Source organism: Rattus norvegicus, chromosome 2, assembly GCF_021556685.1.
Source record: "Rattus norvegicus strain SHRSP/BbbUtx chromosome 2, alternate assembly SHRSP_T2T, whole genome shotgun sequence".
In the NCBI taxonomy this organism is placed as follows: Eukaryota; Metazoa; Chordata; class Mammalia; order Rodentia; family Muridae; genus Rattus; species Rattus norvegicus.
Window position 1 is genome coordinate 229535162 of NC_141535.1, and position 25003 is coordinate 229560164.

The 25003-nt window shown below is 45.8% G+C and overlaps 2 protein-coding genes across 5 annotated transcripts in view; one reads left to right on the top strand and one right to left on the bottom strand.

Moving 5' to 3' along the window:
- Positions 1 to 2697: 2697 nt before the first annotated feature.
- On the bottom strand, positions 2698 to 24242 carry LOC134485690 (CRACD-like protein). Of its 3 annotated transcripts, none has more exons than XM_087642828.1 (3): positions 23241 to 24242; positions 14953 to 15113; positions 2698 to 4213 (listed from the first exon to the last, which is right to left on the bottom strand). In XM_087642828.1, the coding sequence occupies exon 1, from the start codon at positions 24240 to 24242 to the stop codon at positions 23667 to 23669; it is 576 nt and encodes a 191-aa protein (XP_087498954.1). In that variant the 3' UTR covers positions 2698 to 4213; positions 14953 to 15113; positions 23241 to 23666. The 3 variants fall into 3 exon arrangements, with proteins under 3 accessions (XP_087498954.1, XP_087498962.1, XP_087498958.1); XM_087642836.1 differs by having other exon boundaries at positions 3682 to 4210; XM_087642832.1 differs by lacking the exon at positions 2698 to 4213 and adding an exon at positions 8390 to 9440.
- Tspan5 (tetraspanin 5) overlaps positions 23914 to 25003 on the top strand; it is a 163599-nt gene continuing 162509 nt past the window's right edge. The window contains exon 1 of one of the 2 annotated variants that reach the window (XM_087627899.1): positions 23914 to 24334. In XM_087627899.1, coding sequence (XP_087484025.1) covers positions 24254 to 24334 — 81 coding nt within the window. In that variant the 5' untranslated portion in view covers positions 23914 to 24253. 2 annotated transcript variants of the gene reach the window in all.

Consider the following 25003-nt stretch of genomic DNA (forward strand, 5'->3'; position numbering starts at 1 on the left):
GCTTGCCTAGGAAGCGCAAGGCCCTGGGTTCGGTCCCCAGCTCCGAAAAAAAGAACAAAAAAATAAAAAATAAAAAAAAAAAAAAAAATGTCGATTCATCTGGAAAAACAAGGGATTCCATCTCTGAGATTCCTCTGGCGCTCACTTTAAAGGGTCTCAAAACTTATCTTTTTGTACTTTGTCCATTTGAGTTTAAACAATAATGCATATTATTACTACTTTGGTGTGAAGTTTGTCACTAAGATACACTCTCTGAAGGCACACTTCCCTTTGCTGATTTATTTTTGCTAAGGTTTCCCTCACTGCTTGCTTAGCATCTGGCATATTCTGGCTGAACCGATGGATGAATGAGTAAACATTATGAAGAAATGGCCTCATGGAAGAAGGTCCTGCCTGATAGTCTGGACCACAGTTCCCTGATTATCCCTCATCTGAGTTTCGCTGACCTTTTTCATCCAGAATCTTATTCCATTTGCAGAAATTCCATTTTTCAAAATGCCCTGATTTCCTGCAGAAGTCTGTGCTTTGAATTCGTCTAAAAATAATAATCGTTATTTTTTTATTACAACAGAGCCTTTGTTCCCTTCAATAAGCTCCACAACCTGTTTACTCCGGTTTATTTGTTATTAGGAGACGCTCTGCTTTCTAGTCCTACAGCCCTGTAGTTCTCTGTCCATTTAATCTGAGTTCTCTATGTCCCCGGGGCCTCTGGTCTCCAGGTCCTGCCTGCATCGTATGATTAGAAAGCTAAATCTCTTTTGTTTGACAAAGTAATATACTGTCCAAGGCCATGGTTCCAGAGACATTCCACTCGGTAGAAATATGAGCCCACAACCAACCACTTTTGAAACATATTAACAATTATTTCTGGCTGTGACAACAACAAAAATACTTTTAAAATTTAACCATTACACGTCTATTGTTTATGCTAAATGTTACATTATTTTCCCTTAGAGACACTGATAAATAATGCCATGCTGATTTAATGTTACATGCTGTTTACTCTGGGGAAAGGTTTGTCCTTCTTGCAGATACTCTCTGGGCCACCAGTTGAACATATATGTTTATGTGGGAAAGAGTTTTAGTACAAATCCACTTGCTTCTATGAATTCATATCATCAGTACAAGAGGAATCCTCTTTACTGAGCCTCTCAAAAGGTGGTCTTTACTAATAGTGTTAATGAAATACAATCTCAAAATTTTCATTTGGGATTTGGGAATTTTTGTGTGGTGTGTGTATGTGTGTGTATTGTGTATATGTGTGTATGTGTGTATGTGTGTATGTGTGTGCATATATGTTTAGACAAGTTCTCACTGTGCAGCCTTGGATGGCCCAGAAGTCACTGTGTTACCAAATTGCTCTAAAACTCAGAGTTCCACTTGCCTCTGCCCTCCAGGTGCTGGATTTAAGGTGTGTGTCATTAACCCTGGCTAAGCACACATTTTTGTGTAACTTTCTTTGATTACCATAAAAACTCAACATGCTTATAAACATGAGTAGACACGCTGATGTTTCTCTTATTGTCACTGAAGTTACCACAAATATTCCATTGACCAGTTATTAGTTGGGGAATTAGTGACGGTCATATCTATTTGTATGAGCAGTTGGTATAGAAAGTGCATCAACTTTAATATTTTATTGGAAACAGCGTCTCATTTAATTACTTACCTTGTAATTTTTTGCGCTCAGTCTGGTGTGATGGACCGTCCCTATGGAGGGTGAGGTAGGAGGGTCACGATTTCAAAGCCATCCGAGAACAGACCCTGTGTAATGTACACCGGGTTGGTCAACTGCTATGTGTTGGTTGAAACCGCTGAGGAGCTAGCTCTGAGACGATGGCTGTCCACTCTTCTATTTCAGACTCAGACAGATTGGTCTCAAAATGTCCTTCAAGGCCTCTTATCTGGGAATGAGCTGTTTCTCTTGATTCTGTGACAGGGAGGGAAGAGGGCAGCAACACACAGCCCAAAAGTGAAAACTTTGTGTCCTTGAGAACAGCCAGAAGGTGAACCATTTCCAACCAACTTCACGATTGTTTATTTTATGATACAAAAGGGCCTGCAATGGGAGAGGAAAGCCAGGAATTCAGCCGTGGGAAAACCGCTCAGCTCCAGCTGTCAACCTCAGCTTCTCCAGCCAGTTTCTGCTGACTGCTGGGAACACCGGGTTTGATGTTGTCACTGCCACCTGTTTGCTATTGAGGAAGAACACACCCTGCTTGGCTCCTGCTGATTGATGGGGCTCTCCATCAGGCTGCCTGAAGGGCACTCCCTCAGTTGTTTTCCGCTGATTGCCAGTTTGATGATGCCACCCTTTATCGCTATTTGTTCTTTTGTGTGGAAGCTTCACCTGAGGGGATGGGGCTCTACTGGGAACCTCATCTGCTGCTTTCAGGGGACATCCCTAGTTGATTTCTTTGGGGTTAACTCTTTTTCTTTATTCTTGAGGATTTCGCAGAGGTAAAGAATGAAACATGATTATATCCAACCACATCTCCCCATTCAGTTTCCCCATGGGCCCCTCTCAACACACCCACCCCCAACTTGCTGTCTTTTTCTTTTCCTTGTTCCTTCCTTCCTCTTTCTCCCTCCCTCCCTCCCTCCCTTCCCCTCTTCCTCTCCCCCTCCCTCCCTCCCCCTCTCTTTCTTTCTTTCTTTCTTTCTTTCTTTCTTTCTTTCTTTCTTTCTTTCTTTCTTCTGATAATCTACTAATTCCAGTTACAGCTGCCCATGTGTGTATGCATGTGAGATCATTCACTGGAGCGTGGGATTCTGACCGGTGTCCATATCCTTCAAAAGCAATGGTTCTCCCTTCATTAGCAACTCTCTACTGCCCATAGGTCCTTGGTTAGGGGTGGAGCTTGAGATCATCTATCCCAGCTATGATGGATTTTTTTGCTGGCTTGATCTTATGTAGGTGTTGTGCAGGCAACTGCAGCCGCTATGAGTTTGTGGACTCAATAGCCACCTACTCTGATGCTTGCGTTCCTCTACCTACTTTTCTGTGGTCTTCCTGAGTTTTGGTGGGGTGGGGTGGTACAGGTGTCCTGTTTAGGGTTGAGCACTCTATTATTCTTGGCACTTTGACCAGTTATGAGTCTCTGCTTTGACTCCTGCCCATTGCAAAAAGAAACTTCCCTGATCAAGGTTGAACTCAGGTCTATGGGTGCAAACATAAATATTTAGAAAAACTTTGACAGCATGATCAGTTAACAAAATAATAATGATAACATGTTCAGCCCTAGGACTTATAACTTCCTCAGCCGTGATATTTGTCAAGGGTTACAATATGAAATTTTCTCTTGTGGGACAGGCCTCAAATCCAGTTAGTTACCCCATAAAAGGCATGCCTCTGCTGCTCCTCTGAGCACATCTTGCCTGGCAGGTTGATATTGGAGCACACAGGCTCCAGTGCTGAGTAAGACCACTAATGTCTTTTCTTTTCCAGCATTCTGCATAGCATCTTCTAGAACCATGAAAAGTGCTGGATATTCCGAGTGTCCAACTTGATAATGTTTTGCTGCCTGCCTAGTTGTTGTTATTCATTCTTTCGCTTCGACTTGCTGTACATTTAATACGTTTATCCTTTCAAATCCAAAAATATGGCTACCATAGATCATTTTCTAGATTGCACAGCATATCCTGTTTCAAAAACAAAAATAAAGATGGATTTGCTCCATGAATCTGAAACCCCAAATTTATTAGACAAAATTTAGTCCAAGAACATGCTGCATGTTATTAATTTTATTCACGAGTGCCAGCAAGGTGACAGAGAGAAATGCACCAGGATAAAAGGTGGAGGTCTTATGCTGTAGAAGACAGAATGAACAGAGTTTTTCTTTTTTAGAGCAACGTTTCTGTTTTCCTCTCTCAAGATCATAAAAGCACCATATCCATATCAAATGCTAAAAAGGAAAGGATGTGGTAGAATGGTCCATTATCCCAGGAGTACGCTCCACTTCTCTGGCGTGGCTTAGAATCATTTTGTCAGTTAATAAAGATACACCATGGATACTTTAATGGGATTTCTATTAAACCACTTCCTTGTCTTCCGGGATGTCAGACTCTCCCGGGCTGTCTCCTGTTTCAGGCTTCCTCTCCGTCTCCTTTGCTGGATCTTTTACCTTGGACTTGATGCTGGTGATCCTGAAGGTTCCACATGCGTCTCTCGACAGATGACCTCGTCCAGGCTCTGACTCTACTCTTGTCTCTGCTGACAATCAAAGATGCTTTGTATGAGAGTGAGACTAGAGCAGCGGCCTGCTTACCATCTCCACTTAAAGCCTAATCAGATTCCACTCAGCAGTGCCCAATCCCTGTTCCAGATCCTTCCCAGGTCTTCCTCGCTGGGTTAACAAACTGTTACTTCAGAGCAAAGACCTAGGAGACAGATTTGACTCCTATGTCTTCCTCAATCCTCCTATGCAGCCCACCAGTAAGACTTTCATGTTGTTTGCTTTTGTTGTGTTTGAAACAGGAATTCACCGTGAAGACCAGAGGCTGGCCTTGAACTCAGATCCTCCTGTCTTAGCCTCCTGAGTATTGGTGTTACAGGTACGTGTTGCCAGGCTCAGATTTGGCAAGTCAAATACACATGGAATCTGATTTTTGCCTCACCTCCTCCTCAGGTTACTATGGTCACATTTTCTCTGACCTTAATTATCAAATGCAGCCCTCTGCCTTCACTTCTTTCTTAGCATCTCTGAAATGTCCATCGTCACGATTGAGGTCAGACGTGTGTGAGGTGTGTGTGTGTGTGTGTGTGTGTGTGTGTGTGGTGTGTGTGTGTGGTGTGTGTGTGTGTGGTGTGTGTGTCTGTGTGTGTGTGGTATGTGTGTGTGTGGTGTGTGTGTGTGTGGTGTGTGTGTGTGGTGTCTGTGTGTGTGTGTGGTGTGTGTGTGTGTGGTGTGTGTGTGGTGTGTGTGTGTGGTGTGTGTGTGTGGTGTGTGTGTGTCTGTGTGTGTGTGGTGTGTGTGTATGTGTGTGTGGTGTGTGTGCTGTGTGCTGTGTGTTTTGTGTGTTGTATGTTGTGTGTGTGTGGTGTGTGTGTCTGTGTGTGTGTGGTGTGTGGTGTGTGTGTGTGTGTGGTGTGTGTGTGTGTGTGGTGTGTGTGTGTGTGTGGTGTGTGTGGTGTATGTGTGTGTTGTGTGGTGTGTGTGTTGTGTGATGTGTGTGGTGTGTGTGTATGTGTGTGTGGTGTGTGTGGTGTGTGTGGTGGGTGTTGTGTGTGTTGTGTGTGTGTGTTGTGTGTTGTGTGTGTGTGGTGTGTGTAGTGTGTGTGTATGTGTGTGTGTGGTATGTGTGTGTGTGTGGTGTGTGTGTCTGTGTGTGTGTGGTATGTGTGTGTGTGTGGTGTGTGTGTCTGTGTGTGTCTTTGTGTGATGTGTGTGATGTGTGTGGTGTGTGTGTATGTGTGTGTGTGGTGTGTGTGTGTTTGTGTGTGTGGTGTGTGTGTGTGTTTGTGTGTGTGGTGTGTGTGTCTGTGTGTGTGTGGTGTGTGGTGTGTGTGTGTGTGCGGTGTGTGTGGTGTGTGTGGTGTATGTGTGTGTTGTGTTGTGTGTGTTGTGTGATGTGTGTGGTGTGTGTGTATGTGTGTGTGGTGTGTGTGGTGTGTGTGTGTGTGTGTGGTGTGTGTGTATGTGTGTGTGGTGTGTGTGTGTGGTGTGTGTGCGTGTGGTGTGTGTGTGTGGTGTGTGTGGTGTATGTGTGTGTTGTGTGGTGTGTGTGGTGTGTGATGTGTGTGATGTGTGTGGTGTGTGTGTATGTGTGTGTGGTGTGTGTGGTATGTGTGTGTGGTGTGTGTGGTGTGTGTGTGTGGTGTGTGGTGTGTGGTATGTGTGTGTGGTGTGTGGTGTGTGTGTGTGGTGTGTGTGGTGTGTGTGTATGTGTGTGTGGTGTGTGTGGTGTGTGTGGTGTGTGTGGTATGTGTGTGTGGTATGTGTGTGTGTGTGGTGTGTGTGTGGTGTGTGTGTGGTATGTGTGTGTGTGGTGTGTGTTGTGTGTGTGTTGTGTGTGTGTTGTGTGTGTGGTGTGGTGTGTGTGTATGTGTGTGTGGTGTGTGTGGTGTGTGTGGTGTGTGTGGTATGTGTGTGTGGTATGTGTGTGTGTGTGGTGTGTGTGTGGTGTGTGTGTGTGGTATGTGTGTGTGTGGTGTGTGTTGTGTGTGTGTTGTGTGTGTGGTGTGTGTGTGGTGTGGTGTGTGTGGTATGTGTGGTGTGTGGTATGTGTGTGTGTGGTGTGTGTTGTGTGTGTTGTGTGATGTGTGTGTGGTATGTATGTGTGTTTTTTTATAGTGTGTGTCTATGTCTCTGTGTGTGTGTGGTATGTGTGTGTTGTGTGGTGTGTGTGTGGTGTGTGCTGTGTGTGCTGTGTGTTTTGTGTGTTGTATGTTGTGTGTGTGTGTGTAGTATATGTGCCTGTTGTGTGTTGTGTGTGTGTGTGCTAGTGCACACACATGCACATGAACCCAGTCATGCATCGTAGATGAGAAGAGATCATCAGGCAGCCCACTCTGTCATTCTCTTCCTTTGAGACAAACTCTCACTGAACCTGAAGCTGGAGTGTACTGCTTCCCACCTAGCCATGGGGTCACATGGGGTCACATGGGGTCACACGGGGTCATATGGGGCTATGCCCTGCTTTTTATGTAGGTTCTGAAAGTATAAACTCATGTATTCAAATTTGCTCCAGCAGCAGAGAATCATCTCCGCAACCACAACCCCCTTTTAGAATCAGGTTTTCATGTAGCCCAGGCTAGCTTTGGTGTACAGCCAAGATGACCTTGAGCTACTGACCATTCTGTCTCTACTTCCATGTACTGAGGGTGTAAGTGTGAGCCTATGCAACTGCCTTCAGATAGATCCTTTTACAAATAAAACTTTTTACAAAAAAAAATTACATTTTTTAAAAAAACAAACAGAACACAACCTGAGCTGGCCATATTCACTTACCAGACTGAAGAGGAAATTGCAAGTCCTTTCATGGCCTCTACACTATCTGACACACACTCCCCCACCTTCATCTCCATCCGGCCCCTCGTTCTCTTACTCTGTACTAATAGCGATATAGTCTTTGTTCTGGGTGGCAGTACGCCTAGCCCCATGCCAGCATCTTTGTATTCTGCTGTTTCCCTTGGTGAGAACGCTGTTCTTCTAGACAAGGCTATTGACTCTGAGCTATATTTTATTTAGGTATTTATTCAAATGTTACTTCCTTGGAGGTCTTTCCACCTGGCTATGCCGGTCTGTGTTCCCTACAACAGCATTTGTGCCTGTAATCCCTGAGAGAAGGAAACAGTCTCTCTGAGACTGGGAATTGGGTGGAAACACAGCGAAATGAAGAAACCGGATACATAAACCAGTGACAGAAGTGAGAGTCGTGCTGTGGCAATTGCAGGGGATGAGGCAGAGCGAGTGACTTTAAGGGGACTAACTTACAGAAGCTGTGCTGGTTAGTTTAGTACCCACATCACACAAGCCAGGGTCATCTGGGAAGAGAGAGCTTCCAATGAGAAAATGTCTCTATACAACCGGCCTGAAGACAACACTAGGAAGCGTTTTCTTGATTCCTGATTGATGAGGGAAGACCTAGCCTACTGTGGGCAGTGCCACCTTTGGGCTTGTGGTCCTGGGTTGTAAAAGAAAGCAAGCTGAGCAAGCCATGGAGAACAAGCCGATAAGCAGCACTCCTCCATGTTCTCTGCTTCAGTTCCTGCCTTAGGTTTCTGCTCTGCTTAAATTTCTGCCTTGGCTTCCCTTACTGATGGAGCATAACCCAGATGTGTAAACAAAGCAAACCTTTTAAGATGCTTTGGTCATTTTTTTTTTAAATCACATCAATTGAGACCTAATTAGGGTGGAGGCCCTGGGACAGGGTGGGAAGGAGGTCACATGCTGTTCTGCAAAAACACAGTGTTCCATAGTGAGTCCAAGTTCTCTTTCCTACTTAGCAGCAAGTGGTCCAAGGCAACTAAATGTGCTTCTGGGAAAAGGTAGCTTCTTATACAACTGGAGATTTGAGAGAAATAGTCATCAAAAATGCTGGCCATACGCAATATCAACCAACCAGAACCCCTCCTCACCCAGCTCCCAGGGACTAAACCACCATCCCAAGAGAACATAGGGATGGACCCAAGGCTCCATCCATCGCGTATGTAGCAGAGGATGGCCTTGTTGGATATCAATGGGAGGAGAGGCCCTTGGTCCTGTCAAGGCTTGATGCCTCAGTGTAGGGGAATGTCAGGGCAGGGAAGTGGGAGGGAGTGGGTGGGTGAGGGAGCACCCTCATAGAAGCGGGGGTGGAGTGGGATAGCGGGTTTCTGGAGGGGAAACCGGGAAATGGGATAACATTTAAAAATGTAAATAAAAATGCAATTAAGAATGCCATTCATATAATACACAATCCTCAGTCTTTATGTAATAATTTTTAAAACTAAATTAAGCTGCTTCTTAACAAAAGAGCTGCACTGGTGGTTCCACAGCGCTGGTGGTCCCCCTGTCCTGCTGGTCCCACAGCGCTGGTGGTCCCCCTGTCCTGCTGGTCCCACAGCGCTGGTGGTCCCCCTGTACTGCTGGTCCCACAGCGCTGGTGGTCCCCCTGTACTGCTGGTCCCACAGCGCTGGTGGTTCCGCTGCACTGCTGGTCCCGCTGGGCAGCAAGAGCTGGGACCACTTTAAGAGAGAGAGGCCACAGTGAGTGGGCTCCATGCCTATGCTGGAGCCCCATCTGTGTCTATAACTTTTACATTCCAAACATCTCTTCACTGGACGCTTCTATTGATGCTCTGACAGGTCTTTTGTTTGCTTTAGATGGCAATCTTCTCCTTTTGCCACTCCTTGCTGAAAATCAGAGGTGTTATAACTGGAAACGAAAAGGGCTTAAGTCCTGGGGTTCTCCAACTTTCCTTAGCATCAGGTGTATTTCAGAGGACAAAACCCTAGTCTATGAGCAGACAAAAGCAGAATCGTTCTAAAGACCCATAGCCCAGAACCCACTCAGTTTTCCACCGGCTTCGCAAAGATACTTTGAAAGGTCCTTCGAAATCTCTCCGCACACGTTCAGTCCAGCTTTATCCTTTACCTTAGAGAGGGACGCTTTATTTTGTTTGGTTTGTTTCCCAGTGGGAACTGACTGATAAAGATGGGCTAGGTGGTTAGGATCCGTCCCCTCAGGCCTCAGGCAGTTAGTTTCTCCTTCTTCATACATCGCGCCCTCTTCCTCTCTGGGTCCATCTTGGTCATTCACTGTCCATCTCCACAGAAAGAAGCACAGGGAATCGAATTACCCACCACAGTTTCGCCCCAAGGTCAGGAGAGGAAAGAGCTGTAGGGCTGGACTGCCCTGGATTCTGCAGCTTCTCTACAGTGATCTCATTTATCTACGCTGCTCCACTTTCAGTCTCTTTGGTAATTCCAAGTGGCCTGTGCAATCGTTATCTGGCCCTTGCGGGGAGATAAAAAGCCTTGTTGGTTTTAAAGGGAAAGTTTTAGTGATTGAAATTTTATCGGCAAAATGACCAGAGAGAGAGAGAGGAGAGAGAGAGAGAGAGAGAGAGAGAGAGAGAGAGAGAGAGAGAGCACTTTAAGAAAAAGTACTGAGACCTATTACCATTGAAATTGAGAATTTCAATTCAATGAAAGGAGACCACAGTAAGGTCATTTACCTCCTATAAACTTTAGGCACTGCATGCACACTTGTTAATGATACCAAAGGCATCTTCTGGCTACAATTTACCTTTTTGGGAATGTCTGGCATAAGAGAAATTGCCTAATCATATGTCTAAATGACAGGAACTAGAGTCATTGAAGAGGAAGGAGCCTTAACTGAGACAATGCCTCCATGAGATCAGGCTGTAGGGAACTTGGTAGGGCATTTTCTTAAATAGTGATTGATATGGGAAGGCCCGGCCCATTGTGGGTGGGGTTACCCCAGCCCAGTAGTGTCTCTCTCTCTCTCTCTCTCTCTCTCTCTCTCTCTCTCTCTCTGTCTTTCTCTCTCTCTTTCTCTCTCTGTCATCTCTATAATATATATTTTCCTCTATAGTATATAATAAATATATTATAAATAATTTATCTACATATTTATATGTAGTCTCTATCATGAAGCAGGCTGAGCAGGCCATGGGGAGTAATTCAGTAAGCAGCACTCCTCCGTGGCCTCGGCATCAGCTCCTGCTCCAGGTTCCTGAGTTCTTGTCCTGACGACTTTTGATGATGAGTGAACAGTGGTGTGAAGGAGCTAAGTAAACCATTTCCTCCACGACTTGCCTTGGTGGCGGCGCTTCATCCCAGCAATGGGAGCCCTAACTAAGACAGCCATCCATCTTTAATTTATAGGAACCCAACAGCAAACCTGCCAGAGTAGGAGCTGCTCCCAATCCCGCCCTCATAGAGATGAGGGAACACACGGGGACACACTTGGTGTGGCAACTCATCAGGCAGGTGCCCCTCTCAGCAAACTTGAATTTGCTCACACGGTAGTACTAAAAATAAAATTGGAAGTCAAGAAAATGAATAATTCAGCTAACACATTCAGTCTGGAATATCTGAAAATTCATATTTAACACAGGATTGAATTGGCCCAGCTGTTTACGCTTTCTCCCTGCCTCTCCCATCATCTCTGTCTGATTTATATCAGAGCCGAGGCAGCTGGGGATTGAAACACATTGGTTTCTGGACTCCAGCTTGGCCCTATCATCCCACCTCTGGCCCCCACATTTGGTCACTCCCCATCCCCCTCCACCTTCATGGATCTCAGGCACTAGGCCTGCTCACCGGGTTAGTCCCGTGTGCTGAGAAGCAGCTCACCCAGGTTCTACATACTACCTGGTGCTTGTGACCAAAGGTGTACAACCCTGACAGTGACCACAGGCCCTGAATCTACATAGAATGTCCTGTGGGAAAAGCTTTCTCTTTCCTGTCAACAAAGCCTTCCTTAGCTCAGCATTCTCAGCATTCTACTAGGATTGGGTACATGAAGGGCTACTCTCTCCATGAGGACACTCAGGGGGCACTTAAAGATTACGTAAGCTTAGAATTTCCCAGGGTTCTCTAGTGAAAAGTGGCATATTGACGCTTATTTCTTTAAATTTATTCTTGGATCCCAAACAGCTGCATAAACATAAGCACCTAGAGAAAGGGCCTGCAAATCTGTTTATTTCAATCTTCTATAAGACTCTCGCCATCATACCAAGTTAGAAAACGCTACTTTATAAAGAGTTCTGTTGCTTTCTGAGGCTCCATGTAGGCAGTTTAAGAAGACCTGGGAACCACAGTCCTAGGTATTTATATAGTGCCAGGTTTAAAGTGTCAGAGGTGTATGGATAGCAGGATGCGTGGAGAGACTGGTCCACATGGGCCACAGTCTGGGGCCTGCTGAGTTCTGAGGGAGGAAAGAGTTAAGAGAAGGGACAAGCTGTCTTTTTACAACAAGAGTTGGACTCCTTTGTAACTGACTTGGCTCTGACCAGGTTCTGTTCTGTCTCAGGTATGCACTTTGAACCTGTTCCTCCTCTCCAGTGGTGGCCTGTTCTATCCGTATGACATTCTACAGCATGGGTCCCCAGTTCCCAGAGACACTTCCCTGCCCAGACACCATTAGAGAGAAGGAGGTGGTGACGGGACACTGAGAGCTGAGATGCGGGTAGAAGGTAACATTACAGAAGCAGTAGTTTGGAAGCCTGATCATTCCTGGGCTTTTATAAGACAAGAAGGTACTCGGTTAAGCAGACAGTACGTGCTATAGTACTAATTCATCATACTGAGGGACGATAATTCTTAGTCTCTTCCCCAAACTTCAGTCTCCCTGGGTGATATTAAGTATTTATAGAATGAATGTGAACACAGAACAAGATTTAAAAAAAAAAAAAAAAACAGTCTCATGCCTTTTAAATGTTTTTATGGAAGATAAATGATAATTGAATTGAAATAAAACAAAAGTTAGTTTTGATTATAAATTGCTTTGTGCTTTATGCCTGGTAAGTTAAGCGCGCTGCTCTGGAACTGATGGGTTTGGAAGAAACATACTGAGCACCAACGATCACTATCAGGCGAGCGGGGTGAAGGTGTTGGATTTATGTATGTTAATTTGACTCATGTGCAAGTCAAAACATGTGCATTCTTAATCAGCAGCTGGCTTAATATGCTTTTCCACACTTGCAAAAAAAAGGAGAAGTACCACAGCTATCTTTTACCTCGTCGACCGTGAGCTGTCAGCTGCGATTACCGAGTGTATGTGGTTTATCTGGGTCCGGGACTGACTTACAAAGGCAGAAGAAAATGTGTCCCTTCTGTAGTTAAGGGGAGGGCCAACTTAAAATTTCTAGTTTATTCTCTGAGGTGTACTCCTCTAAAATTATGTCAGCTGGGTGGGGTGCTGCGGCCCTGTAATCTCTGTTCTTGGAAGGTAGAGGCGGGAGGTAGGAAGTCATGAGTTCAAGATCACCCTCCGATACTTAACACATGAGACCCTGCCTCTAAAAGCCAAACAAGTGAATAAGTATAAAATTGTTTGTATCACTGAAATTCTTAAGTAGATAGAATTTTGGAGTACACTTGTGGCCATTTAATGACCCTCTACTGCCATTTCTATTGAAGCTTTAATTCATTCTGCAATTTCCTTATTTGGTAACTAATGCTGTGCACGAGGAATTGTAGGGTTCTCAGGAGGCTACACCAGGTCCTGGCAGCCTCCTGGAAAACATGCTGAATAGCATGGCAGCTGTGCTCCCACCAGCACATTCCAGCTCACTGATGGGGGACTCAGTATCTCTACAGAGCAGAGCGGGCAAACGGCCTGGCTGCCTGTATGGCCCTGCCCAGTTTCCGGGGTTCCTGTTCTGGGCCTCTTAGATTGGCCTTCCAGAGAATGCTTTTCTCAACTGCCTTCCAGGGGGTGGGGCTGGGTTTCTAAGGACCAATTAGCGACCGATTAAGTTTTGTTGGGGGCAGCACTCTGTATAAAAGAATACTGGGGTAAACCCTGGGGTAAAACATCATTTTCATGTAACGAACTCTTAAATAATTTTCAATTAGAGTTCCCAAAGCAAGGACACACATAAGTCAACTGTAGAACATACATCACAGACATCCGATTTTATCACATTTGAACCCAGCATCTTATTTCTCTGTCTTGAACTGTACCTCGGTTTGTCACTTGTTAACATGGGTTTTACTTCTATGGCAAACTATGCACAACATCATAGTTATGGTCTTAACCACGTTAGACGTACAGTTCCATGGTCACAGACACATTCACAGCGCCTTGCAACCACCACCTCTAACTGTTTCTAGAACTATTCATAGTCCCAAACAGAAACTCTGTGCTTGTTAAACATTAATGGCTCCTTTCTTTTTCCTCCGTCTCTGGTAACACCTCAGTTCTACTTCTACATCTAAGAATTTAACTGTTCCAAGTACCTCTTACAACAAATCACACAACATTTATTATTTTGTGCTGGGATTAGTTCAGCAGGGTCTTAATACCTTCAAAGTTTGTTCATGTTCTAACCGCTATCAGAATTTCACTTCCATGGGATGACTCAGTGGGTAAAATGCTTGCCCATGCAAGACTGATGATCTGAGTTCAGTTCCTGGAACCCACAAAAAAACAAGATGAGGTGTCTGACATCTGCTTTCTCAGTCAGGACTCCTCAGGCAAGATGGGAGGCAAAGGAGAATGGCCTAGAAGCTTGCCTGCCAGCTAGCCTAGAGAATGCAGAATAGGAGAGACGTCAGAAGAGCCTCAACAAAGTAGGAGAGAACCAACACATGCAGACACACACACTCACACACACTCACACACATAGTCACACACACACTCGCATACACACACCCACATACACACTCACAAACACACATACACTCACACACTCACATACACACTCACAAACACACATACACTCACATACATTATTTTTTAAAAAGCTGTCAGAATCTCAATCCTTGATAAGGTGGAAATCCTTGTATACTTAATATATTGAATGCAGTTGCTGGTGTAGTTTCCTTTTTATTGCTATGCTAAACACTGTGATTTAAAAGTAAATTGGGGCAGAAAGGGTTTATTTTAGCCTACAGGGCGCAACTCATTAACAATGGAAGCCAAGGGAGGAACTGAACCAGAATCAAAGACCATACATGCTACCTACTGGCTTTCTTCCACACTTTTGTCCAGACACTACTCTTCATAGTCCAGACCTATGGGAAAAAAATGTTCCACAGATATGTCCATAGGCCAATTTGTCAGTTGATGGTCCCTCTTCACAGCAACTTTGTGGCAAGTTGTCAGGTGTAGCAACTTGGTGGCAAATTGACATTAAAACTAACTATCATACATGGAATGGTAATTTTAATATAAATGTATGCCCTAAATTAATACAGTAGCTGTTTTTATCTTAGCCAGTCTTTATCTTTTCTTTATCTTAGTCTGATAATGACACAGAGAGACCAAGATTTATTTTCAACTTAAAGTACAATAACTAGGCCTTATAATCCTATTCTAATTCTCTAATCTAATCTGGTTACCGGCCAGCCAAAATCCCTGAGATACTTGGAGTTTTGTATCCGTCTAGCCCTTTGGGCTTCCGGTGTCTGCCTTGTTGTCTTCCGGACCACTTCCTCCTGGTGACTCCTTCCTTTCTCTTTCTTTCCCTCTTCCCCTGGCTGGCGGAAATCCCGCTTCATGTTTACTATTGCCTAGTTATTGGCTTTTCCAGCTTTTATTGACAAGGCAGAGAATAAATGATGAACATTGTTTACACAAACTTGAGACAGGAAATTCTTGACATCAGCATTACAATGCCATGTCTGGATCACAACAAGATATGAGCACAGAGAAATCAGTATTTGAACAACACAAGGATAAACTTTACGTGGTACACAATAACATTATGCCTGCACACATATGATTATATGACATGTAATTTTGCTATGTTATAATATGTAACATTTTATTTACCTGTTGATATCCAGTTGGTTTCTACCCTTTGACCAACGGCCGGCGATCAACACTGAAGTCACGTGTTGGTTTGTTTCTTATCCTCAATTCTTTGAGGTAAGCACTGGGCTGGGGTTTCTGGGACTTCTGGGCACTGATGGTTTTCCCACAGCAGCTACAGCCTAGTGGGTAAATATAGAAATTAAAATCCACTCTTTCAGTCTCGACCTCATTCAAATCAACAGCTCGGATGTAAGACAGTCTTGTGTAATGCATTCCTGTTCTTGGTAGCTGTATTCAGCAGACGCTTCGAGGAGAGTCAAAGGGGGAGTGGAGGAGAAGGAAGAAAAACAGAATTAGGGGTCTTTATTTTTATTTTTAAAACAACTCCATCATGAACATTAACCACATGCATCTTTGCATGCTTCCCTTAATTTATTCTGAGCCATGTTTTTACTTTTATTTCTTCTAGTTACTGACTTAATTGGAAACCACGGACACAAGTTGGTTTATTTGTTTACATGTGTGGGGATGGTGGTGGTAGATGGGGCAAGATCTGACTACACGGCTCAGGCTGGGATCTAATTCACAGTCCCCCTGTCTCCACCTAGGAATACTCCACCATGCATCACTAGACCAGGCTGGGCATAAGTATATGCTCAGTAAATATTTGCTGTTGAGTCAATTAATTATGAATAATAAAAGCTGGACAAATACCTGATCTGATGTATCTGCTGATACCCAGCCCTGTGTCTTGGAAAGTGATGTGATGCGGAAGGAGAGCTTTGTTTTCAAAAAGACAACCGAGATTTTGTTTGCTTGGAAGTGCACCACATGTATCTGCCCAGAGAGGCCAGATGAGAGCATTAAACCTGGGACCGTAGTTACACAGTCCTGTTAGCTATCATGTAGGGGCTAGGAACTGAACTCGTATCCTCTGCAAGAGCAGCAAGTGCTTTTAATCACTGAGTCTGATCTTGAGTCCCAGAAACAAAGATTTTAGAGGTAAAGAAGAAAAAAAAAATCAATGTTAACAGAAAATTACTGGATACAGTCAGCATGCCCAGAGCTAAATGGAACAGGCTACAGAAAGAGTTGGATTCTATTTAACCTGGGGAAGCGTTGGCGATGGGTAGGAAGGAGCGCTTTGTGGTGGGAGTGGCATTTCAAAGCCGTTTGGAAGTTGGAATGAGGTTGGAGATAAAGGGCATGTGCAGCAGTTTGCCTCTAACGAATGAAGCAGGCTGAGACAGAAGCCGCTCACTCCAGAGTGTACTGGGTGATGTGGGCAGGTTCTGGGTGGAACACCGTAGTCTCAAAAAGAAACTGCAAGTGGCTCCCAGTCTGATGAAGGGTTTCTCTGCTCTGTTTTGGGCACTGACAAATGGAAGATTTAATGAACAAGACTTTTCTCTGCACAATAAGATCAGACATATTATTTATTAATGGGAAAAATATGCCAAAACATACATAATAGTTTTCTTTGTACAGTTTCCATGAAGGGTGCTTTAAAGGTGTCTTCTAAATGTTAGAGAAGGAGGATATACTATTTTTCTCTGTAAGGCGAAGCTTTTAAAGATCATGCTGTATTGATTAGAATGTTTTGGACTAAGCTGCAGAAAGGGCCTTTAACTAAATCAGTCAGAAAGAAAGTCCACTGGAAAGAAACGCTAGCTTATGGAGGCTGCAGCCGGGCAGGAAACCAGAACGGTGCTGAAGGAGGCAGAGGGCAGCCCCAGGCTTGTCCACAGGTGCCAAGGAAGAGGTCCCGGTGATGCCTGGTGGCTCCCTCGCCCTGCTAAGTGTCAGGAAGGGAGCTTCTGGCAACATGTGTCCCAGTTCTCTTATGGAAAGGGTGGGGTTGGCTTCCAGCTGTTTCCAAAGCTAGAAGAAATTTAGGGACAGTTACTAAAAGAAAATGGAATGGCATCTGTACTGGCTAGTTTTGTGTGTCAACATGACACAAGTTGGAGTTGACTAAGACGGCATTTACCTATATATTTCGATCTCTATCTAATCTCTGTATCTAATCTATCTAGATCTATAGCTACTCTGTCATATTTTGAATTTATTAGCAAATTGTAATATTTTTTTCATTTTATTTTCATATGTGCCCTTGTAGGCATATACATCTACGTCATGGCTCCAGACCAAAGACCAGAGGATGACTATAGGTGCTTTCCTTACATGATGTGGGTCCTGGGGACTGAATCAGGCTTTTTTTTTTTTTTTTTTTTTCAAGTACCCTCAGCTGTTGAACCAGCTCACCAGCCCCAAGTTATAATGATTTTAAAGTGCAACAATCATGCCCTATCTAGGGTTGTTTAATCATTTTTCTCTCTTTTTGTCTTCTTCTTGGGGCTCTGAAAACCCATCCTTTTTCATGGGTATGGATGGGACGGGGAACCAGCGGGCCATCATGGTGGGATAATTCTTGGGGATTTTGCCTACTTTGCAATGCAAAAGAAGGTACAACAGCCATTGAACTTAGCCAAAGTGGTATTTAATTTTATTGTGTTTTAGTTGGGACTAACTAGTTTTGTGATCAGGATTCTTTGCTTTGCAAATCTGAGCTACTTCAGAGTATCTAAAGCCAGGGTGAGATGGGAAGAGTTTGTAAATCTCAGGCCTGGAGCCCTGTTGCAAAATCTTAGAGATAGCGCTCTTCCAGAGAGCAAAACAAGTGAGTCTTGGTGCTGCCCACGCTGTGGGAGATACCTTATGTCTCCTCGTTTAGCTCCCTTCTTTCTTCCAAGGAGGCTCTGGTTACTTGGGACAGAGGCCTGGAAATATTGTTTCCACCTGAACTGCAGTCAAGGATATCCTTGCTTTTGAATCCCAGGTGAGAGAGAGGAGCATGGGTTTGACCTAGTTTTTATTCATTCTGCTGGTTGTTATGAGGGTCCCGGCCCACATACAGTCCTTGGGGTTGTGGAAGTCTAAGAGAAAGGAATGGCTGTGAGCTGAGAGGTTCCCTGTGTATGTTGGACAGAAACAGAAACTGGTGAGAAAGACGAAAGTATGGAGATGGTGCTGTGAGAGAAATCTGGGAGGGCTTTGGTGGATATTCTAGAAGACAAATCCAGAAGATTCTAGAAGATGCATAAGAACCCAACCTAGTTGGGTTTCTCTGTTGCTGTGATAGTGCACTGACCGAAAAACCGAGTTAAGGGAGAAGACAGAATTTAAAGGGCTGTTTCATTTTATGATTCCAAGGTCATACAGAGTAGGTTGCCTAAGGGAGTCAGAGCAGGAGCTCAAGGCAAGAACCTGGGGCCAGGAACTAAAGCAGAGACCACAGAGGAGTACCCACTGCCTTGCTCCCCATGGGTTTACTCAGCCTGCTTTCTTACAGAACCCAGAACCCCTGCCCAGGGTTAACAACCTACAGTTGACTAGGTGGTTTCCCAGAAAGTGTGCCACAAACAACTCCCTAGGCCAGTCTGACAGAGCCAGTTCCTCAACTGAAGCTGGTCCCTGTCTGTGTCAAGCTGACAGAACCTGTACAGGACCTCACAGGGAAAACCGACAAGTCAAAGGGCTTTCTTCATATGTGTAGAAATGGCACCTTTTCTCCAAGCGTCATAACTAAGACATGGTGACGTGTGCAGAGTGTCCTTCAGGACCGGGTAGATCAGCCATGATCTGTAGTGTGATGGCCAAGGCTCCTCCATTTTACTCTGTGTTGTCCTTAGTGTGGTTTTTATTACCAGGGACCAGGTGTTGCATGCAGCATAGTGGAGTTCCAGGGCAACGGGATGTCGTTTCTTAATACAGGAAGATTCCCCCAAAAGTCTCCTTACCATTCATGGCAGAGAGAAAAGACATGGAGGCCTCTATACTGGCAAACACTGGGTTTCTGGGAAAAAGGAGACCATGCCTGTCAACGGGAAATTCAGAGCTTAGGAAAACACAGAGGCCTCGGGGAAGGAGTCAGAGTGGAGGGAAGCCAGAAGGTAGGGCAGGAGAACTGAAACAAGACGGAGGCAGGCGGGCAAGCTGCTAAATGCAGTGTCAGGCAGATGTGCCATTGCCGTACCTCGCTGTGCATCAAGGCAACTGTTAGAACACACTTTACCTGTTTGTACTGCCATTTAAAAAGCCCATTAGCTCTTTAGTAATTAAACTTATCAGCCATTTTTTCAACCTCAGAATTATAAATGAGACGGTTGTAGCAAAATCCCCACAGATCTCTTTTTGCTTCAAAATAAGCCAGAATTTATTGGATTGTGAGGGAGCTATATGAAATACAATTGCTTATTTAGGTATGTCTTTATTATAATTTGATTTCTAATTGTAAAAGCAATATCTATATATCTATATATCTATATCTATATCTATCTATCTATCTATATATATATAAACTTGGACATCAGAAACATGAAACCAAAATAGCCTATGATTCCACAGTCTTGGTGGCCATCACTGTGCCTGGAGGCTCCTAGAGATGGGATAGGGCTCGGAAGGGAGATTATGTGCCTAGTTTTATAGCAGTCAGAGGGTAAGTAGTTGGACTTGTGGAGTGGAGCATCTATCTGGATGACTAGGCAGACAGCTCATTATTTTGCTGGGGATATTTTGAATTGTAAGTTTGTTTCTTCTTGTAACTAGCTATGGTTTCAGACCGGATGCTCTGGGCCTGCTCATTAAGGTGTGGAATTCTCTGCACCCGTGTTGTGATTTCTTCTTTGTGATTTCTTCAGACCCTGCAGCTAGGCTTGTTTGGTTAACTCACTCTGGTGAGAGATTTTGCTCAGAGGCAGTGGTGGCCTTAGTCTGAGTGGATGACCTGCTCAGAGGCAAACATGACCTCAGCTCGAGCACTCTGAAGGTAGAATAGTTCAGCACGGCCATCAGGCTGAACTACCTCCCATAACCAATGACTACTCTTTCTCAGCAAATGACTCAGCATTTTATATGTTGGAGTATATCATATACATGGTACGAGAATATGAAAAACAGATTATCATTTATGTGACAAGATTCAGAAAACAAACGCGTATGCACAGATGAAGCAGGTCTCACTCTCGCTGGTGTTTTTGAGTCTCCTGGTTTACTTCTACTATTACACTTGCTTTTATTTCCGACCACAGACAGTGTACTGGTTGGTTTTTGTCAACTTGGGGAGAGGGAATTTCAGCAGAGGATTGGCTGTATCATACTGGCCTGTAGGCAAGTCTGTGGATCGTTTTTTCCTGGTTAATGACTGGTGGGGGAGGGCCCAGATCACTATGGTGGCACCACCCACGGGCAGGTGGTCCTAAGCAGACCAAAGGGAGCAAGCCAGTAAGGGATATTCCTCTGTGGCCTCTGTTTCAGTTTCTGTCTCCGGGTTCCTACCTTGGCTTCCCTCAGGGATGGATGTAAACTATAAGCCAAAGAATCCCTCCCCTCCCACAGTTGTATTTTAGTCATGGCGTTTTATCACAGCAATAGAAAGCGAACTACGATGGACCTCTTACTCACCAAGGAAATATGTGTACACGAGCCCTTTTGCCGATGGCGTTGTCATTCTACAACATGGCAGCCCGCTGCATTCATTGCTATGCACCTTACATTTTACCATCTAACAATATTTCTTATATTTTTGGTTGTGAGCCTAGCCTTTAACGGCTGAGCCATCTCTCCAGCCCTCTAACAATATTTCTTAAAGGTAACTCCATATGCTGTATACGGGATTTATATATATAAACTTTATAATTGCCAATCATTGGCAAGCTCTTCATAATCGGCGGCCTTAATGGCTATGGAACTTGAACAAATGATTCATTCAATCTTGTAATAAATATTTACCAGCCACCTGCATAGCCCAGGTGATTCTTAGATAAGAAGAGATAAACCACACCCTTAAAGGAGTGGAGACCAGCCAGGTAAACAAGTAATTACAAGCTGTTGCGAAGTCCCAGTAAAGGAGAAAGTCTCCAAGATGTTACACAAAGGTGTGGAAGGATAAGTCGGGTATGTCATAGACGAAAGGCAAGCAGAGGACTCTAGCCAGTGACAGGGGCATGCGCAATGGCACAGATGTGGGGAGGATGGCTGTAGTTAGGTAACTGTAAGGAGTTGGGTACAGCCCCAACTACTTGATCCATCAACTTGTGGTCAAGTGTTCAAAATAAATAATGCCACCACATATAACTTGCAGTATATAGCCTTTTCCATATCTTTGAGTATTTCTTTGGCTACATTCCCAGACACGGGGCTGCTGAGTCAAAACGTGATAGTTTGACCTGAGACATGGAGCCAAAATGCTTTCCAAATGGGCCATATCTCTCGTACACTGTAAGTGCACAGACCTTGCAGTCCATTGCAATGCGATGTGTAAGCCAGTGCTCCTGGGTCTCGCACTTTTGTCATTAAGTTACTGTAACCTTTGATTAGCAGAGAGTTAAACTTTATGTGTCTCTTTATGTGTTTTGTTATTTGTTTATTGTTTTGTAACAGGGTTTCTTTATGTATCAATGGCTAGCCTCAAACTCAAGTGATTTCCCTCTGCCTTGGCCTTCTGAGTTCTGGGATCAAAGGCTTTTGCCACCACTGTCCCGGCCTCAAGGGATATTTCTGTCAAGAGGTTTAACAAAGATTCTACTTTCCACATTGCTTAAAAATGTGCTCAGTGCATTGATCTTCACAGAAGTAACGTTGGCTATATGAAGTGATATGGGACTATTCAACTAGTGTTTTTTGTTGTTTGTCTTTTGTTTTTTAGCTGTTCTCCAAATTGCCAATGAGTGATTTTTTTTTTTTTTTTTGAGATAGGTTCTCAGGAATCCCACCATGGTCCAGAATTTACTATGTAGCCAAAGATGACTTTGAACCCCTGACACTCCCGCCCCCACCTCCCATGTGCTGGCAGTACAGACACACAGCACCATGGTCTATTGATGTTTAAGGTTTTATTTTGAGAGATGTTTTAGGTTTGTGGTGAAGGAGGAGGAAAAACGACATGCTATGGCATTTCTGTTATCCGACATCCCCCAAAGGCAAAACCATGGAAACATAAAACATCAGTGGCTTGTAGGGGGTGGGGTTAGGGGAATGAGGAATGTCTAGGCAGAGCCCAGAGGTTTCTAGGACAGAGAAAATACATGGTATGGTGCTCTAATGAGAGATACATGTCATTAGATGTTCATCTAAGCTATGGATATGCAGCCCCAAAGGTGGACCCTAGTCAAGCTCTGGACTTTGAGTGCGAATTATGTGTCAGAGAAAGTTCCTCGATCGCAGCAAATGGGCCGTGTTGGTGGGGGGTGGTGGTGGTGAAGTGAGGAACTATGCCTGTGTGACAGCAAGGGTACTTGGGGGTATCACTTAAGGATAAGGGTAAGTCATCAATTGGATTTAATTCTAGTTCTTTTTTTTTTTTTTTGAAAGGTGTCATGTAGCTTAAGAGAGACCTTTCCTCTGACTTTTCCAGCATTCTGAGGCAGCAGTCCTATTTATATACAACAGCATATGTAGGCTTAGGTAAAGCGTGTCAGCGTTCTCCTTGTTAGTAAGGAAATCCGTTGCTGGATGGGGACCTCTGCTTGGGCTGGGTGGAGGGAACTAGGGTGATTTCATCCACTGCTTGCCAGCAACATGATATGGAGGGATAGTGTTCCTGGCCCTCCTGCCTTTTGGGTACCCTGACTCACAACTCTAACATTGCTTCAATCCTCCTGAAAGCCCGGCCCATCTAGAGAGAGTTTACTGCATGTAAAATAAACTTGCCTTACCGGAGCTTGACTGCTGATTGCAGATTTTGAGCAAAAGGCAGAGGGAGTTAATTACCAAAATCCTAGGTAGGAGATTCTGGCCTCAAGTTCCCCACCACCCCGAAGTTATCACCTGTGGAGCGTCTTAAACACGCAAATTTTGGGCCCAGTCTCCCTGGGTGGTTCTGGAAATTCTTACCTTTTTCTACCATGGATATCTGAAGACTTAAGCAAATTCCCCTAGAAAGCTACCCTTTCTTCTCTTCCTACAAAACCCTGGTGCCCGTTTCCCTGCACTTGTGCAAAGTGCCCGAAGAATATACACACATAACTGCTAGGTACATGTGCTTCCCCCCCCCCCCCCCCCCCCCGCCTTCTCAAAGTTTCCTCCCTCTAAGTTCTGTTCTCTCCCAGAGGTTGAAGTGCTCTGTATCTACAAACCCAATTGGCATTTCCCAGAGGAAGACAGTCCTGTATGTAACTCCTGGATCGCTTCCTCAGTTAGAAAGCAGTTATATTCCTTAGACAATATTCCATCAACGGTGGGAAGAAGTTCGTGCTCTGGATGAGAACCTGGGTCAGGACTCCTCTGGGCCAGTTCCCCTTTCTCACCTCCATTTGCAGGATGAGGTTCATTTCTTTGGCCGTTGGGAAGAGTGGGTTGGTCTTGGAGGGATTGAGAGTATCCTTTGAGATGCCCACTCCCCAATTCTCTCTTCTTTAACGGCCTAGATCCATCTTGAACACCTCAACAAAGCCCACCCGCGACACTCTACTCTGCTGTTGGGTGGCAAGGCGTCCGCTCTTCCTCATAGTGCAGCAGCAGCAGGAGGAGGAGGAGGTCGGTGTGGTTAGATAGCTAGAGGACCCTGTCTCTGTGTGTCTGTGTGAGCGCGCGTGTGTGTTAGGAGGCGGGCGCTCACCCAGTCCTCATACCCCGAAGCCACTCTCTTTTTAAGGGTCCCTCCAGAGCTGCTGGTGGCCGAGAAAAGGATCCGTAGCTCATCCACCAGGGTCGGTCCTTCTACCCTGGCTCCTCTAAATCAGCGCGCTGAGGGGTGCTCCCTTGTCTCTCCCGGCGGCTAGAGGATCGGGAAGAAGGGGCGGGGAGCAAGGAGGCGAAGAAACAGAGGGACACGCGGACCGCGACAGAGGTGGCGCGGCTGCGTCGTGCGGCCGCCTCTCGGGAGCTCCCGAGCACGAGTCGAGCGCGCGCGCGCCTCGCCGACCCAGGCGCCGGGCGGAGCTGCGGGCCGGGGCGGGCGGAGCGAGCGGCGGGAGGAGCGAGCGGTGGGAGGCGCGCGAGCGGGCGGCGGGCAGCGTCTCCGCCGGCATCTGCGCGGCCGCCTTTGCCCGGAGCCCGGGGACCGAGCGCCGGACCCGCCGCCTGGCGCACGGACGCGGAGCTCCCGCTTTGTGCTCCGCGCCGGTTCGACGAGCATTCCCGGAGGCTGCGGCCACCGCGCCCCGGCGGCCTCGGAGGCCCGCGGCTGGAGGTGCCGGAGCCGCTCGGTCCGCGCGGCTGAGCCCCGCGTGCCCCACTGCTCGCCGGGCTGCTCCGAGCCGCGGTGCTCCGGGGCTCCAAACTCGGGCTGGCGGGGCAAGTGTCTTCATGAACCCAGAGGATGTCCGGGAAGCACTACAAGGGTCCTGAAGTCAGTTGTTGCATCAAATACTTCATTTTTGGCTTCAATGTCATATTTTGGGTAAGTTGGAGCGCTCCTGGGCTTCCAAGTGTTGTGGAGGGTGGGTGGGCGACGGTCCCTCGCCGCGGTCGCTGCCTTTACTTTTCGCCGCCCCCGGGGCGCCTGCCCCAGTCGCGGCGAGAGGCGTCTACCTTCCGCCTTCCCGGCTCGAGCATGGGAGAGAAAAACACTTCATCCTTTCCAGGACCGGGAGGAGGTGAAAAGAGGAACCGAGCCGGGCAGGGGGCAGCCAGGCCTTAGGGTGGCATTTTTCTTTCTTTTCTTTCTTTTTTTTTCGGGGGTGTGTGTGTGGGGCGAATAGCTTGGGTACAGATGGGAGGACGGCTCGGCAGTTTGAGAAACGAGGGAGCACACGGATTAGATTTGCTTCCCGTGGGATCTGGATGTTGGGCAGAGCGTGGTGTCATAATGGGGCAGGCTAATCGGGCAGAGCCGACCCCGAGATCCACCTTCCAGAGCCGATCTGATTGGCCGAGGGCTTGGCTCGGTGTTGCCGCGGCTGGTCTGTGCCGTGCTCAGCGTGTATCTCCTTGCACCATCTCCGGCTTTGTGTAGGATGCAGATGCCGTGGTGTGTGGCTCTGTAATGTGCACGTAAATAACACGTCCTGCATGCTCCTCTCCGGCAGTAAAGCGCTCCCTTTGCATAATGGGCTGGCCAAGTGGGCGT